Consider the following 13,927-nt stretch of genomic DNA (forward strand, 5'->3'; position numbering starts at 1 on the left):
ATCGCGTCTCCGCCTGCAGGTATGTGTGTCTTGGTGACAGTGCGTGGGCGTGTGCCTGGGTGTGAGCCGCGCGGCGTCGTGTAACCGAATGACAGTGTGACGCGTGTGCGCGCGCGCGCCGGAGTGAGTCTCCCACCCCCACTCCTTCCTTTCCCCATTTCTATTCCTCTCTCCTCTCCCGGCCAGCTCGGCTTCGCCGTCCGCATCATCTCCATCCATTATTGAAGAAACAGCCGCGTCCGCTCCAATCACATCAATACCCCGCCCCTTCTCCGTTCCGCTCGCCCCGCGGCCCCTCTGGGTGCTGAGGAGAGGGGAAGCCAAGGCGCGGTGGGGGCGCCTGGTGGGAATGGGCTTATGACCCTTGCCCCAAGCCCGGCCAGGAGCCGGACGCTGGGGTGCCCGGCGGAGAGCGCTTTGCATAGACAGATGGCGCGGGCGTCTTTGTCTCACTTGCTCGCTCACCGCGCAGCTCCCGGCTTCGCTTCTGTCTGGCTGATGCAATCATGATCATCTCGGTGCCTCGGGAACCGGCGCCCTTAATAACTGCAGAGGGGGTCAAGGGCCCCGGGGCTCCCGAGCAGATGCTGGGCCCTGTGTCTTCCCTCCCGGGCGCCTCTCCAGGTCCCACAGCCGCGGCGGGAAGACCAACGCTGCGCGGAGGTGACGGGCATGTGGAGGTGATCAGGAGGAGGACCCCGGGCACTGAGAAGGAGAACCCTGGGCAGTGCCCTGAGGCGTCCCCGGGCTGCCCTGTTGGGCTGCTGCAGTCCCCAGAAGCAGCAACCCAGAGAATAGGAATAGAGCTGGGGAATGGGGTCGTGGAGAGACAGAAATAAAGACAGAGACAAAGAGAGGCGTTAGTAAAAAGAGACATAGATGGAGAGATGTGAAGGGAGGGAGCGAGACACAGAGAGACACAGAGAAACCGATGCAGAGGGACAAAGCCAGGTAGGGAAGGCAGCAAGAAAGAGAGCAGACAGACACAGCCAGAATGATAAGGAAGAGAGAGATGGACATACCCAGAGAGAGGAAGCAGACAGACCGCCCGAACAAGAGGCAGAAAGAAGGGCAGTGAGAGGCTAGGACAGGCCGGGTCAGAGGGTTTAGGGCAATGTCGAATCTGCAGCCCAGAAGCGGAGATGAAGCCCCCGCCTCCCCCGCCCCCAGGCATCTGAGTCTGCCCAGCCCCAGAAGAGGAACCCGCCTGAACCCTGAGTGCTGATTGTGGCTGGCGAGACAGGAGCTTCCGCGTCCCCTCTCCGCCCTCCGGTCCCATCTCACACGAGAAGAGTGGAGGCTGCAGGACCCACTGTCTTGGCGGCGGGAGTGGCAGAGTGACTGGCTGGGCGTGGACGGAGACTCCAGGCACCAACTTAGCGGCCCGAATGCCGGGAGTGCAGGGTCGGCACTGCAGGATAGGGGGTGCCCAAGGCCTCTTCCCCGAGCTTGGGGGCCCCTCGGCCTCCAGGGGGCGCCCGTGCCCACGGCCCCTGCAACACGCTGAATCCGCTGAGTCCCTCTGCCTTTGACCCGCTGTGCAGCCAGCGCGCGGATTGGGATCCTGGTGTGGGTTAGCGCTTGGAGTCCAGTCCCAGCGGGATCCCGGGCCGCGCCTAATCTGCGGCTAATGACTCCTGCGGTCCCTCACCCCGCTGGGCCAGCGTGGCCTGAGTCCTTGTGGCGGGAAAGTGTGGGGAGCGAGGAGAGATGGGATCCGGAACTCAAGGAGTCCTGTGTTCCAGATCGGCCCCATGAGCCACGAGCCAGAGACGGGAACCAAAGATGGAAGGGGGGTTAGAAATAAGTTCACAGAGACAGGGACCAGAAGCAGGAGAAGGGTCAAAGAGTGGCGGAGAGGCGGAGCGGAGACAATAATGTAACGTTGCAGCTCGGTGAGCTGGGCGGAGGCCCAAGGCCGGAGGAACAGCGGCGGCCCTGGAAAAGGAGCGTGACAGAGAATTTGGGACCTGGCCGGGATCACCGGAACTCAGAAGAAAGGGCACAAGGAGCAGACGAGGGCCCGTGAGCAAAGGCGCAAGGACCAGGCGCCCCTTCCGGCGTCCTGGCTCCCCAGCTGTGCCACAGAGAACCAGATGTGCAGCCCAGCTGTGCGGCCGCTCGAGTTAGAGCTCTGGGGTTGCTTTTTGGTCCCAGAGACTGGAGGGCTGGGGTACGCGGGTGACAGGACACACCCTCCCTTCCTGGGCCCTGGAGGCGCTGGCTCTCTGGGAGGGCTGGGCTGCTGGAGGCTCTGACATCCCGTCAGCCCCGCTCCCCCGCCCCCCACACAAATCGCAGCGAGTCTCTGTCTCTTTGTTCTCGCCGTGTCTCTGACACTTTATCTCATTATCCACCGGAGGGAGGCGGAGAGCCCGGGACCCCGCAGCCTAATTACAGCCGCGCTTGTCAGAGTAGGGGGCGGCGGAGGTATCAGTGTGAAGGAAAGGGAGGGGGACCCTAGAAAGCGCCCTCTCCCTCCCTGTACCCCAGGATCCCAGCGATGGGTGCATAACTGGCTCCCGCCCGCGCTCTCCACAGGGCGGGCTCTGGAAGGGGAGGTGGAGGGTGCTCTGCAGGTTCAGCAGCGAGGAGGGAGGGGGTGGTGGAGGTTATGGTGGGAGTGGGGAGAGATATTAGGACTCGGTTCCTGTGTCCCTAAGACCCAAATTCCCCAGAGACGGGGGCTGTGAGCTTCCCCACCCTGGCAGCATAGCACCCACCTGAGATGGCTGAGGACAGGAGGGAATCGCTCGCAGTTCTGTGTCTGTGTCTTGCTCTCTTTCAACATCTGTCCGATCTTTCCTGTTTCCCCCACTCCATTCCCTTCCTCTCCATCCCACAGCCACAGCCAGAGGAAGGGGATGGCCTCCTTGGGCGGCCCCACCTTTACCCTACCCCAGGTAGGCAGAGCAAGCAAGTCTCTCAAGCCCCACTGCCATGACTGTGATAGAATAAATAAACCAGCGTATTCCATCCTGATCCTGAGCCATGATTAAGATACACCTGGTCTTCCAGCCTCCAACCACAATTCCAGTTCAACCACAACCTGAAGAAACCACTCAGAACAAGAGGGGCTGGGGGAGCTTCATGGTGTGGGCCTGTCTTCCTCCTTCCCCCACTATACTGTGAGGGGGACAGAACTAGGGTTCTCAGGACCTGCTTCTGGACAGCTCTAGGGGTGTCAGGGAAGTGCTGCACATGGCCTCACTGGCCCTGGCCCCTCCTGGTCCCACCTGTGAACACTCTACACATGCATTTTGCTAAGTGCCCGTCCCATGACCATACCTCCTCCCACATCTTATGGGGTCCTATGCCAGTGAGGTCCTTCCCTCAGATGCCAAAAGCCCCAAGAATGATGGTGTCCTGTGGTCCAAGTGCAGGCATCTGGAGGAGAGAATGGGAGAGCAGAAACCACTTGGCTCCCAGACAATTCCCCTCCAGGCTTTGGGCCTGGAATTGAGGAGAAAGTGAGCTAAGTCGGGGTGGGGCAAGCCCAAAGAAGCAGGGCTGGGCCAAGCTAAGCTGCTCTGGGCTGGGCTGATCCCTCCCCACTCAGGGGCGGGACCCCAGGAGGAGGGAGAGGACAGAGCCACTGGAGAAGACCAGACACTGGAAAAACGATATGGCAGGAGCCAGTCTTGGGGCCCGCTTCTACCAGCAGATCAAAAGACATCCGGGGGTGAGTCCTGCCCTCAGAACCTCTAACTCCTAACTCTCCTGCTGCCCCACCCTTCAAATCCCCCAGTGCCTTGCCTTGTGCCCAGGTCCCTCAGCGCTCATAATCTTCCCCTAAGGTTGCCCCAGTCTCTCTCCGAAAAGTCCCTGTGTCCCACAAATCTACTACCTTGGACAGGATTGCTGTAGGGTGAGGGAGACCATGCCAGGAAATATGGTTGTAGGAGATTCCAGGGAGGGAGCACCAGACCCGGGGTGGGGTTGGGGTGGGCACAAAAACTTGTGAAGGGTGACTGCGGGGAGAGGGTTGACCCCAGAAGTGCTCTTCATCTTCCCCACAGATCATCCCGATGATCGGCTTCATCTGCCTGGGCATGGGCAGCGCTGCGCTCTACTTGCTGCGACTCGCCCTGCGCAGCCCCGACGTCTGGTAAAGGCCTGGCTTGGGATGCTCAGTGGGGGCTGGGTGAGGCAAGATGGGGTGGAAATAGGCGGCCCTAGTAAGGATCCCGTGCCCTGCTGCATGCACCTTCGACTGTACCGACCTCAGGGCTGGAGCCCACTGACCTGGGAGACCGCTTTATCCAGCCCACCAGACTGCTCACTCCTCAGCTTGGCCCGCCCTGAAATGCAGAACCCACGCCTCTCCCCCGGCCTGGTTGCCATGACGACGCTGCTCCGCCAGCGGCGGGCTCGGGCTTTTGGGTACCTCTAAGTCCTTGCCAGAGCACTGGGAGTGTGGCTGGGTGAGCTGCTGGGGGTGGCATTGGGGACCAGTGTGGGGCGGAGATTTCACACCCGGCCCGCGGAGGGGTTACAGAAGTGAAAGGCGCACCAACGGCTTTATGATTCCCGGCCATCACCAGAAACCCGGCCCCTTGGGATCTCTGATTCCCACGACTCTGTTCTTAGGGTTAACCTAGGGTGGCAGGTAGCAAGTGGGAGTCCCTGGGCCCCGCTGTCAGTTTGCCACCCAGTCCCATGCTGACAATGGTGACAGGCTTCTTGTCTCACTTGTCAGCATCTGCTAATATGACCGTTCCTTTGTCAGTCTCTGGGAAATGGGACCCCCCAGGGCATGAGGCGGGGGTACGGGGGAGGGGCCAGAGCCTCTAGCTGGAGCTTGAGGGTCAAGTTGGGTTACAGAGTCCTGGGTCCCAAGGAGAAGACCCTAACCCTCCCCTTCCTGCTCCACAGCTGGGACAGAAAGAACAACCCGGAGCCCTGGAACCGCCTGAGCCCCAATGACCAATACAAGGTACCTCTTGATGGCTCTAGAGTCACCCCCCATCCTCTTACCTCCTGGTCCGGGGACCCACAACTCCCGTACCATAAGCAAAGGGAGGCTTGGAGCACTTAGCGCAACCCCCTTTCCCTCTCCTCTTAGTTCCTTGCAGTTTCCACTGACTATAAGAAGCTAAAGAAGGACCGGCCAGACTTCTAAGCCAGACTGGGCTGCCAGTGCCATGCAAACCACGGACAGCCAGCCCATCCACTTCTTCCACTCCTCCCCTCAGGCCCCAAGGCGCCAGTCTGGCCACCCTGTCCCGCTCCTGCTTACACAGGCTGGGTTCCCACGCAGAGGGGAGGCTGCTCCTCCCCTACTCTCCTCCCTTGCTCCCAGTAGCGGAAGCGCCTCTGACCCTTGGCTTGAGTCCCACGTGGGGGAGGAGGAGGCAGGCAGCACCAGCAGGGGTCCATCGAAAGAGCCCAGACCAGCCCCTCTGCCCTCCTACCCAGGCCTCGAAGGGTGTGGCACAGGCTACGTGTTGAGCGTGGCCTACGTGAGCCAACGAGAAGCAGGGACCTCTGAGTGCCAAGAGACGTGGCGGGCTCCACGTTCGCCCAGGCTCTGGGAGCCAGCCCAGGGGCGGTGCTGCTCAGCTCCAGCTGGTCCAGGGTCTGCCCAGGCTGGCGCACCTTTGCCTCCTGAGCGCACTCCTCCCCTGCCCAAGCCCGCTGCCTCTCACTGCCACCAGTACCCCCTCCAGCCCCATACCTAGGCCTCCCCTTGCTGCTCCCCTCCCTTGCTTCCCTCTGTCCCCAGGGATCAAACAGAAGCAGCCGTGGGCAAAATACAATTTCATTTAACAAATTGAATTTGCTGCGCCTGCTAATCACGTCTGGTGTCGGCTCTGATCAGAGACAGAGAGAGGAGGCTGCAGCCCCGGGGGTCCTTGTGGTAGAGGTGGTGGGCGGGGAGGAGTGTACACATTGAAGGAGACAAATCACTGTTTGGCCCAGAGGACCCCACCTACAGTAATGGAAACTCAGGGCAGGTTGGTATTTTATTAGATAAAAACAGGAAGGAGGGTGCCTACCCACCCCTGCCTGCCACTGGCTCTGAAGGGCACTCCCCAACTTCCCTAAGAAAGAGCACGCATCTCTGACACTGTGATCCTGACAGGGGTTCAAGCAGAAAGTGCCTGGGCCCTCCTTCTAAGTCTTGTTACTGAAAAAGGGAAAAGGAAAGATCTTCTCAGTTACAAATTCTGGGAAGGGGGATAATACCTGGCTCTTGCCCTAGGTGAGAGGTCTTCCCTCCCCCACCAAAAAATAGAAAGGCTTTCTATTTCACTGGCCCAGGTAGGGGGAGGGAGAGTAACTTCCAGTCTGTGGGCCTCATTTCCCAAGTGCCTTCAATGCTCATCAAAACCAGGCATGGGGAAGCCCCTGGCAAACTGCTCCACCCGTTGCCTGAGGTCGGCCAGACGTTGACTTGTTTCTGAGTCCTTGAGCAGGAAGGATTTGAAATCCTGGAGCTTGGCTAGAGAGAGGAAACAAGTGGTCAGAGCTCTAGGGAAGGCAGTGAGATCAGCTGGGGGAGGGAGCAGACAGTGAGTGGGAACTGGCTGGCCCTGGGTTCCTTCTTGCTCACTCACCAGTCTTGGTCTTCACCTCTAAGCCAATGTTGACCCCTTCATCTATAAAGTCCACAACTCTCCGGAAGTCATCCTCACGGAACTGTCGAGAAGTCAAGGCCGGGGCCCCTGGAATGAGGCACAAGGGGAGGGATGAGCATAGCCCAAGGTCACCCGGCAGTCATCCAGCATGGGAGCCCCTTCCCTCCTCGAACCCCAGGTCTCACCAAGCCGCAGGCCCCCTGGTGTGATGGCACTTCGGTCTCCAGGACAGGTGTTCTTGTTGGCAGTGATGGATACAAGCTCCAGCACCCGCTCAGCCCGAGCTCCATCCAGGCCCTTGGGCCGCAGGTCCACCAGCACCAGGTGATTGTCAGTACCACCTAAGGTGGGTATGAAATGGGGAGTGGTGAGTCTCCTGGGCCTCTGCCTGAAGCTACAGAGGCCCTCACCCATCCCCTGCTGGCTCACCCGATACCAGTGAGTAGCCTCGCTCTAGCAGGGCATCCGCCATGGCCCGAGCATTCTTTAGAACCTGCAGGGAGTACTCCCGGAACACAGGGGTGCAAGCCTGGAGATGAGACAGTAGCAGCTGTGACCCTAGGCCTGGACCCAAGCCCTGCACTACCCTCTGGCCCTGCACCCTCGGCATAGCTCTGTGACCCCAGCCTTGACCCCTTCCATCCTGGCATTTCCCTTCCATCAGCCCCAGCATCAGTTAGCAAGGTGCAGGATCTAAGCCTCCAGGCCATTGTCCCCCGACACCCTACAGGGATAGGATGCCCAACCTGCTTTAGGGCCACAGCTACTGCAGCAATGGCATGATTGTGGGGGCCCCCCTGCAGGGATGGGAACACAGCAAAGTTGATTCGGTCCTCAAATGTGTAAGGGATCTCCTGGCCAGTCTTGGGGTCCACAGCCTTCACCCCTTTCCGGTAGAAGATGAGCCCTGACCTATGGGAGAGGTGGGTGGTCAGAGTCTAAGCTGAAAAGAAGGACAAGGCACAGAGAAGGCAGAGGAAGCTGGTGGACCTGGGCCCCAAGGGCACACCTCATGTGGGCTAGGTACACTGGGTTCCAGTGGTAAAGGGAATCAGTCCCTCAATCCCATCCCAAACCCCCTGCCAGGGCATGGCTACCACGGGCAAGAGAAGGAGAACTGTCACAGACTGGGTAGGAATCTTAAGAGCTGCAGGTGAGAATGAATCCCTCTCAGGTCCAGGCCAACAGTGCCCCAGGAACAGGCCTGAAGGCAGGGAAAGGCAAGGCCCGACCTCAGGGAGCCTGACCTGGCCCCTCGAAGAGTCTTGTGGGTAGTGGTGGTGACGATGTCCGCGTGCTTGAAAGGCGAGGGAATCACCTTGGCAGCCACCAGGCCACTGATGTGAGCCATGTCTGCCAGCAGATGTGCTTTGACTTCATCACACACCTGGGCAGGTACGGAGGCAAGGCCTCAGCCTGGGGAGGGCCTGGAGAGGCCTGCCCAAGGCTGCCCTCCTCTCACACCTCCTCACCACCCCCTGGGGAGGTGCCCAGTCTCCAGCCCCCCACCAACCTCTCTCATGCGGGCATAGTCAATGAGGCGAGCATAGGCACTGGTGCCAGCTATGATGAGCCGTGGTCGGAAAAGTCGAGCAGTCAGTGCCAGCTGGTCATAGTCAATGAGGCCAGTTTTGGGCTGGACAGACACACAAACAGCTAAAGCCCTGAGAAGGAAGCAGGGCAGCTCACTCTCCTCCTTGACCCTAAGGACAGCCCAGCACTTCAGTCCCTCAGCTTCTCCAGGAGAGGACCCCCACCAGGGCTAAGAGCCCCTCCCCACACCCTGGAGCACTCACGTTGAGCTTATAGGGCATAGACTCGAAGAAGATGGACGTGGCTGATATCCGCTTGACGTCAGACATGTAGCCGTGGGTGAGACTGGGAAGTGAGAGGAAGTAAGAGGCCTGGATGGAAGGACTCCCAGACTTAACTGCTCCCTTCAACTCCACAGTTCTCTGTCCCTGGAACACCAGTCCTAGCACACACTGCCTCACTGCTCTGTCCACTCTGTGGTAGGCACTGTAACTGGGATCTTATCTTCCTCATCCACCGTGACATGCAGGACAGGGCAAGGCCTGTTCCATCTGTATGGTCCACAGTAGGTATTCAATAAATAACTCCTTTCCCACACCAATCCTGCCCGCCAAGACCATCAGCCAGCCCATCCATACTCACTGGCCCCCATCGGGCAGGTCCAGCCCCATAATCCGGTCATGAGGTTGCAGAAGGGCTGTATAGACAGCCAGGTTGGCTGGGGACCCAGAGTAGGGCTGGACATTGACTCCCCACTGTGCAGGATCCAGGTCAAAGGCTTCCAAGGCCCGGCGCTGGCACAGCAGCTCAATTTCATCCACCACCTCTGCTCCCCCATAATATCTGCCGTGGGAGAGGGGTAATGAGGGCACAGAGAAAGGACTCTCAACCAGCAGCAAAGGACTGGGAAGTTCACTCCTCAATGAACACTGGGAAGGTATAGGTGGGTTCCCCCACTGGGAGCACCATCCCTGACACTGCCCTCCAGCCCTCACCTCTTGCCAGGATAACCCTCCGAGTACTTGTTGTTCAGACAGGACCCCAGGGCCTCCAGCGCAGCTCGGCTGCAGAAGTTCTGGGGTGGTGGGGGGCAATGTCAGAAGGTATTGAGCTCCTTCCCCTGGATTCCCACAGTCCCTCCCTGCCAGAGCCAGAGCTGAAAGTGGGGATACTCCCTGCAGAAAGCTCCATTCACTCAGCACCAGGCCTGGGGCAAAGCCAGAGGCAGCATTCTCAGAAACCCAGCTGCCATGAGCGGTGGCCCCTCAATGCCACCTACCCACTCAAACTTGTGCTTCTAGGCTCCTCCTTCCTCACAGGAGGAAGGAAGGGATCAGATGAGACTCTAGGGACCCTGGAGGCTCCCTAATGCCCTAACCCCATAAACTGGACTTGCCCTGCCTTTGCTTCAGAGAGATAAGAAAGGAAGATAAAGCCCAAAGAAAGGTCCTGAGTGTGAAAAGGGGGTTTTGGAGAAATATCAGTTAAGATAACTTTGTTACTTCCTGTACCCATGGTGGCCCAACCCCTGCCCATCTCCCCAGGTCCCACCTCTGAGGCAATGAGCTCCAGGCCACGACACTGCCTGTCCTTCTCCCTCTGCAGCAACTCCCACATCTCAGGATCACTGTCCGACAGGCTCTCCTGGCCTGTCCAGCCCCTGTTTCCTTCCCCAGTCTGAGTCTGGGCTGCCTTGCTGTGCTGAGCCCGAATGGCCATCCTGACCAGCTGCCCACATCTCTGCAGAGGCTAGAGGCAGGAAAAGTCAGGGTGAAATCACAACAGTCTGGACAAATCATCTCCCGGCCACCCTCACTCATGCTTGTAAGGCCACACCTTGCAGCCAGTTGTCCAGCCAGCCTGTTTCAGTTCTAACTACCCCCACCTCCACTTTCGAAAGCCAGTTCTGGAGCCAAGCTTGAGACCAAGGTCCAGGGGGTGTTCTGATTTGCTCCATTCACTGCACCGCACCTCAGAAATCTCCCACCACCTCACTCCATGAACCACTCAGTAAAGTTTGTCCTCCAAAAGCCTACGTCTCCCTAACTCCAGAGAGGGCCACTGAGATTCCAGAACCTTCCCACCCACAGGAACAAGAAGGTCTTCCTGCAGGGCACCATAAACTGACACCCCAGTCAGCGTGGGGAGAAGCAGAGTTGGCAACGGCTGAGGCCACAGGCCTCAGCAATGGAGGTGGGAGAGTAGACCTTTAGCAGTCCCTGGGGAAGAGCTGTGTGGGAGTGGTGGGGGTGGGGATCTGCCCGAGAGTAAGCCAATACCCTTTCCCCTTACTTAGCTCCCTACCCGTTCCACCTCCTTCCAGCCCTCACTGCCGCCGGGACCCCTGTCTGATGCAAGCAGCGAGGCTCGGTTGCATCATCTGCAGGGCTCAGAGCTGGTCGGAAAGGCTCAGCTTGTGAGGCCAGGCCCAGAACTCCACTCATTCGCCAGCACGGGATCCGCGGGGCATCCGGGGCTGTCCTCTCCCCTAATGCCACGTGAAATGGGCGGTCACGAGGCCCTGGGGCGTCTGATCGCCAGAATGAGGACAGGCTCGCAGTTAACCCTACGCGCGCCCACGGGTCTTGGGGATTCCTTAGTTACACGTCCGCTCCCGGAGGCCCCAGTCCACGTGCGTGGAAAAGCCAAGAGAACCCCAGAGTTTGTGACTAGATAGGAGAAGAGCTTCCTTTCCACTGATTACCCAGCGTCTGGAGCCCCATTCTTACCCGAGCCGCCCAGAACAAAGAGAAGTACAGCATCGCAACTCAGAAGTCGCAGGAGGTCCAGCCACCAACTCTGGTCTAGGGCACTAAGCTGTCGGAAGAAGACCATTCGAAGAACGCATGCGCGAGAAGAGCGCGCTGAGACTCCAAGGCTGAGGGGAGGAACCTACGCATGCGTAATGGTGGCGCCTTTGTGGCCTTTTGGGAATTGTAGTTCTCAGCCTCCTCGCTTTTTTTCTCTACAATTTTCGTCTGCAGCCTCAGGGTTAGAGGCCCTTGCCTGGAAAAAAAAAAAAAAAAAACCCGAGGTCCAGTGCCGACCCCTCTCCTTACTGTCCTGAAGCTTTTCAGGGTTTGTTTTCCCTCTGTTTGTTGTCAAGACAAACGTTTATTGTGTGCCTACTGAATACCTAGCTAGCATTATTAGACTCCAGGAGATCTGGACCCCCACACAAGATAGAGAGCTATGGAGCACTGGAGAGCACCATGGTTTAGAAGGGTCGGAGACCTGACTTCAAGGTCCAGCTCTGGGACTAGTGCATTAGCCTATGTGGGCTTCAGTTTCCTCCCTGGTAAAGCCACAAGAAAATACTGTGTGGTGAGGATTCAATGAGGCTTTTCCCGTGAACATGCGCTGTGACGGATTGTCCGCCCCTCTTCCTCTGATCCACAGACCTGCCTCCTACATGGCATCTCCTCTTTCTCCTCAGACATCTGGGAGCAGAGGAAGGTGCCCCTCCTGTTGTTCACTTGTCCCATTTTGTTACCTGTCCACCTCTTGATGTCCCAGGAGTAAGTGGTCTCTGCTTTTTTCCCCAGGGCTATAGATCTTTGAGAATGGAAGGGATCTTCCTTTTAGCCTGACTTCATCTGGACAAAACCCTTGGGAGTGGAATTCATCGACCCCTCCAGGAGTAGGTTCCCAAACCTTGGCAACAGAATGGGTTGGAAAATATGAAATAAATATGTGTGGCCGGACGCCGTGGCTCAAGCCTGTAATCCCAGCACTTTGGGAGGCCGAGACAGGCGGATCACGAGGTCAGGAGATCGAGACCATCCTGGCTAACACGGTGAAACCCCGTCTCTACTAAAAATACAAAAACTAGCCGGGCGAGGTGGCGGGCGCCTGTAGTCCCAGCTACTCCGGAGGCTGAGGCAGGAGAATGGCGTGAACCCGGGAGGCAGAGCTTGCAGTGAGCTGAGATCCGGCCACTGCACTCCAGTCCGGGCGACAGAGCGAGACTCCGTCTCAAAAAAAAAATAATAAAATAAATAAATAAATAAACAAATAAATAAATATGTGTGTGGGGTCTGTTTTCAGAGGTTCTAATTCAATGGATCTCAAAGAGTAGACATTTGCCCACTTACGCTGTCACACAAGTAAACCTCTCCTCCATGGTTCTGATTAGCCAAGTTTTTTTTTTTTTAATTAAAAAATGTTTTTGGCCGGGCATGGTGGCTCATGCCTGTAATCCCAGCACTTTGGGAGGCTGAGGCAGGAGGATCTCTTGAGGCCGGGAGTTCTAAACCAGCCTGGTCAACATAGTGAGATCCCATCTCTACAAAATAAAAAATTTAAAATTAGCTAGGCATGGTGGTATGTGCATGCAGTCCCAGCTACTGGGAAGGTTGAGGCAGGAGGGTCACTTGAGCCCAGGAGTTCAAGGTGAGCCATGATCAAGCCACTGCACTCCAGCCTGAGAGAACAAGACTGTCTTAAAAAAAAAAAAAATTTTTTTTGTTTTCTTTTTTGAGACCGAGTCTCACTCTGTCACCCAGGCCGGAGTACAGTGGCATAATCTTCGCTCACTTCAACCTCTGCCTCTGGGTTCAAACAATTCTCCCTGCCTCAGCCTCCTGAGTAGCTGGGATTACAGGTGCCCACCACCACGTCTGGCTAATTTTTATATTTTTTAGTAGAGACAGGGTTTCACCATGTTGGCCAGGCTGATCTTGAACTCCTGACCTCAGGTGATCTGCCTGCCTCGGCCTCCCAAAGTGCTGGGATTATAGGCGTGAACCACCGCGCCCTGCCAAAAAAGTTGTTTTTTAAAGGCCAGTCAAGTGAAGCAGTGGGAGTGAAGAAGGAACAAAGAAACCTGTAACTGATTGTGATCAATTAGTTGTAAACATCACTGCACTTGGACCAGCCTGATAAGCAGTGGTTTTGCAAATCATTGCCTTATGTAGCAATGTTATTCATTCATTCAACAGACATATTGAGCTCTTTATGCCAGGCATTCCATAGCCCTGGAGATATATGAAGAGCTCACTGGCTGCTAGGATACCAACAGGTGAACAGGTAACAACGTGTGACAAGTGCAATGACAGGCAGGGACACCTAACTCTGCTCTCAGACGTCCAGATGTATGAGGAAGAGGAGAAGGAGGCAGAGGAAGAGGGGAGGACAATCCAGCACAGCAACATGTTCACAGGAAAAGCCTCAACGAATCCCCACCACACACTATTTTACTGTGGCTTCACGAGTGAGGAAACTAAGGCCCAGATGGGCTAATTTATTAATTCCAGCCATTCCCACCAGGCTCTCATACCAGCCCTTAGAAATCTCCCCTTAGCCGGAACCTCCTTCCCTGCCACGCTAGGCTCAGCTTTTCTCAGGTGTTTCCAGTAATAAGTCTGGTGTTAGAAGACTTCCGGGTTCTTCTGCTTTTGGCCAATCTCGGATCCAGAACCATTCCCGATCTCCCTCCTCTTTTCAGTTGACCCTGTTATTCAGCCAGCCAGCCAGCAGATATTTATTTTCTGCTTACTGACTTTTCACTCCCAGATATGTCTGGGTCAGACCTGTGTCTGACTCAGTTTCAGGCTGGAGCCAGTGGGCAAGCCCCTGGGGAACACTGCCCTTCCAGTGGGCACCCTGACCCCGGAATCAAGGCGAAGATGAGGAGTTCCTCGGTGCCTCAGCTTGTCCGCACCGCTCCCCCTCCCTCCTCCAGCCAGGGGTCCCAAGGGGAGGGGGGCGGCTGAGCTGAGAACCGCTAATGAAGCCGCAGCCAATTAACGCCCAGACCAGGGTCGGGGGGCGGATAAAATTAGCAGCCTCGGCTGCAGGAGGGAGCAGGAGGC

At 57.3% G+C, this 13,927-nt stretch overlaps 2 protein-coding genes across 9 annotated transcripts; one reads left to right on the top strand and one right to left on the bottom strand.

The window, feature by feature from the left end:
• On the top strand, positions 1-5,778 carry NDUFA4L2 (NADH dehydrogenase (ubiquinone) 1 alpha subcomplex, 4-like 2). Its single transcript, XM_011926051.1, has 5 exons — positions 1-19; positions 3,560-3,682; positions 4,020-4,108; positions 4,876-4,936; positions 5,066-5,778. Exons 2-5 carry the CDS (start codon positions 3,626-3,628, stop codon positions 5,120-5,122), a joined length of 264 nt encoding a protein of 87 aa, XP_011781441.1. The 5' UTR covers positions 1-19; positions 3,560-3,625; the 3' UTR covers positions 5,123-5,778.
• SHMT2 (serine hydroxymethyltransferase 2 (mitochondrial)) lies at positions 5,750-11,325 on the bottom strand. Of its 8 annotated transcripts, none has more exons than XM_011926044.1 (12): positions 10,844-11,325; positions 9,666-9,863; positions 9,110-9,189; positions 8,757-8,957; positions 8,378-8,459; positions 8,095-8,217; positions 7,829-7,968; positions 7,328-7,493; positions 7,011-7,110; positions 6,767-6,922; positions 6,561-6,668; positions 5,750-6,445 (listed from the first exon to the last, which is right to left on the bottom strand). In XM_011926044.1, exons 1-12 carry the CDS (start codon positions 10,874-10,876, stop codon positions 6,318-6,320), a joined length of 1,515 nt encoding a protein of 504 aa, XP_011781434.1. In that variant the 5' UTR covers positions 10,877-11,325; the 3' UTR covers positions 5,750-6,317. The 8 variants fall into 8 exon arrangements, with proteins under 8 accessions (XP_011781434.1, XP_011781435.1, XP_011781436.1 ...); XM_011926045.1 differs by having other exon boundaries at positions 5,755-6,445; positions 8,095-8,187; XM_011926046.1 differs by lacking the exon at positions 10,844-11,325 and adding an exon at positions 10,419-10,618 and having other exon boundaries at positions 5,755-6,445.
• Positions 11,326-13,927: the final 2,602 nt, after the last annotated feature.

Source organism: Colobus angolensis, unplaced genomic scaffold (genome assembly GCF_000951035.1).
Source record: "Colobus angolensis palliatus isolate OR3802 unplaced genomic scaffold, Cang.pa_1.0 Scaffold67, whole genome shotgun sequence".
Lineage (NCBI taxonomy): Eukaryota > Metazoa > Chordata > Mammalia > Primates > Cercopithecidae > Colobus > Colobus angolensis.

Excerpts from the sequence above, each read along its gene's own strand:
- NDUFA4L2 (XM_011926051.1), top strand. The coding sequence starts at position 3,626 with ATGGCAGGAGCCAGTCTTGGGGCCCGCTTCTACCAGCAGATCAAAAGA. Across the intron at positions 3,683-4,019 it reads AGATCAAAAGACATCCGGGG|ATCATCCCGATGATCGGCTT; the intron begins GTGAGTCCTGCC and ends TCTTCCCCACAG. Across the intron at positions 4,109-4,875 it reads CTGCGCAGCCCCGACGTCTG|CTGGGACAGAAAGAACAACC; the intron begins GTAAAGGCCTGG and ends CCTGCTCCACAG.
- SHMT2 (XM_011926047.1), bottom strand. The coding sequence starts at position 10,071 with ATGGAGCAAATCAGAACACCCCCTGGACCTTGGTCTCAAGCTTGGCTC. Across the intron at positions 9,190-9,665 it reads TGGAGCTCATTGCCTCAGAG|AACTTCTGCAGCCGAGCTGC; the intron begins GTGGGACCTGGG and ends CCACCACCCCAG. Across the intron at positions 7,111-7,327 it reads TAGCTGTGGCCCTAAAGCAG|GCTTGCACCCCTGTGTTCCG; the intron begins GTTGGGCATCCT and ends TCTCATCTCCAG.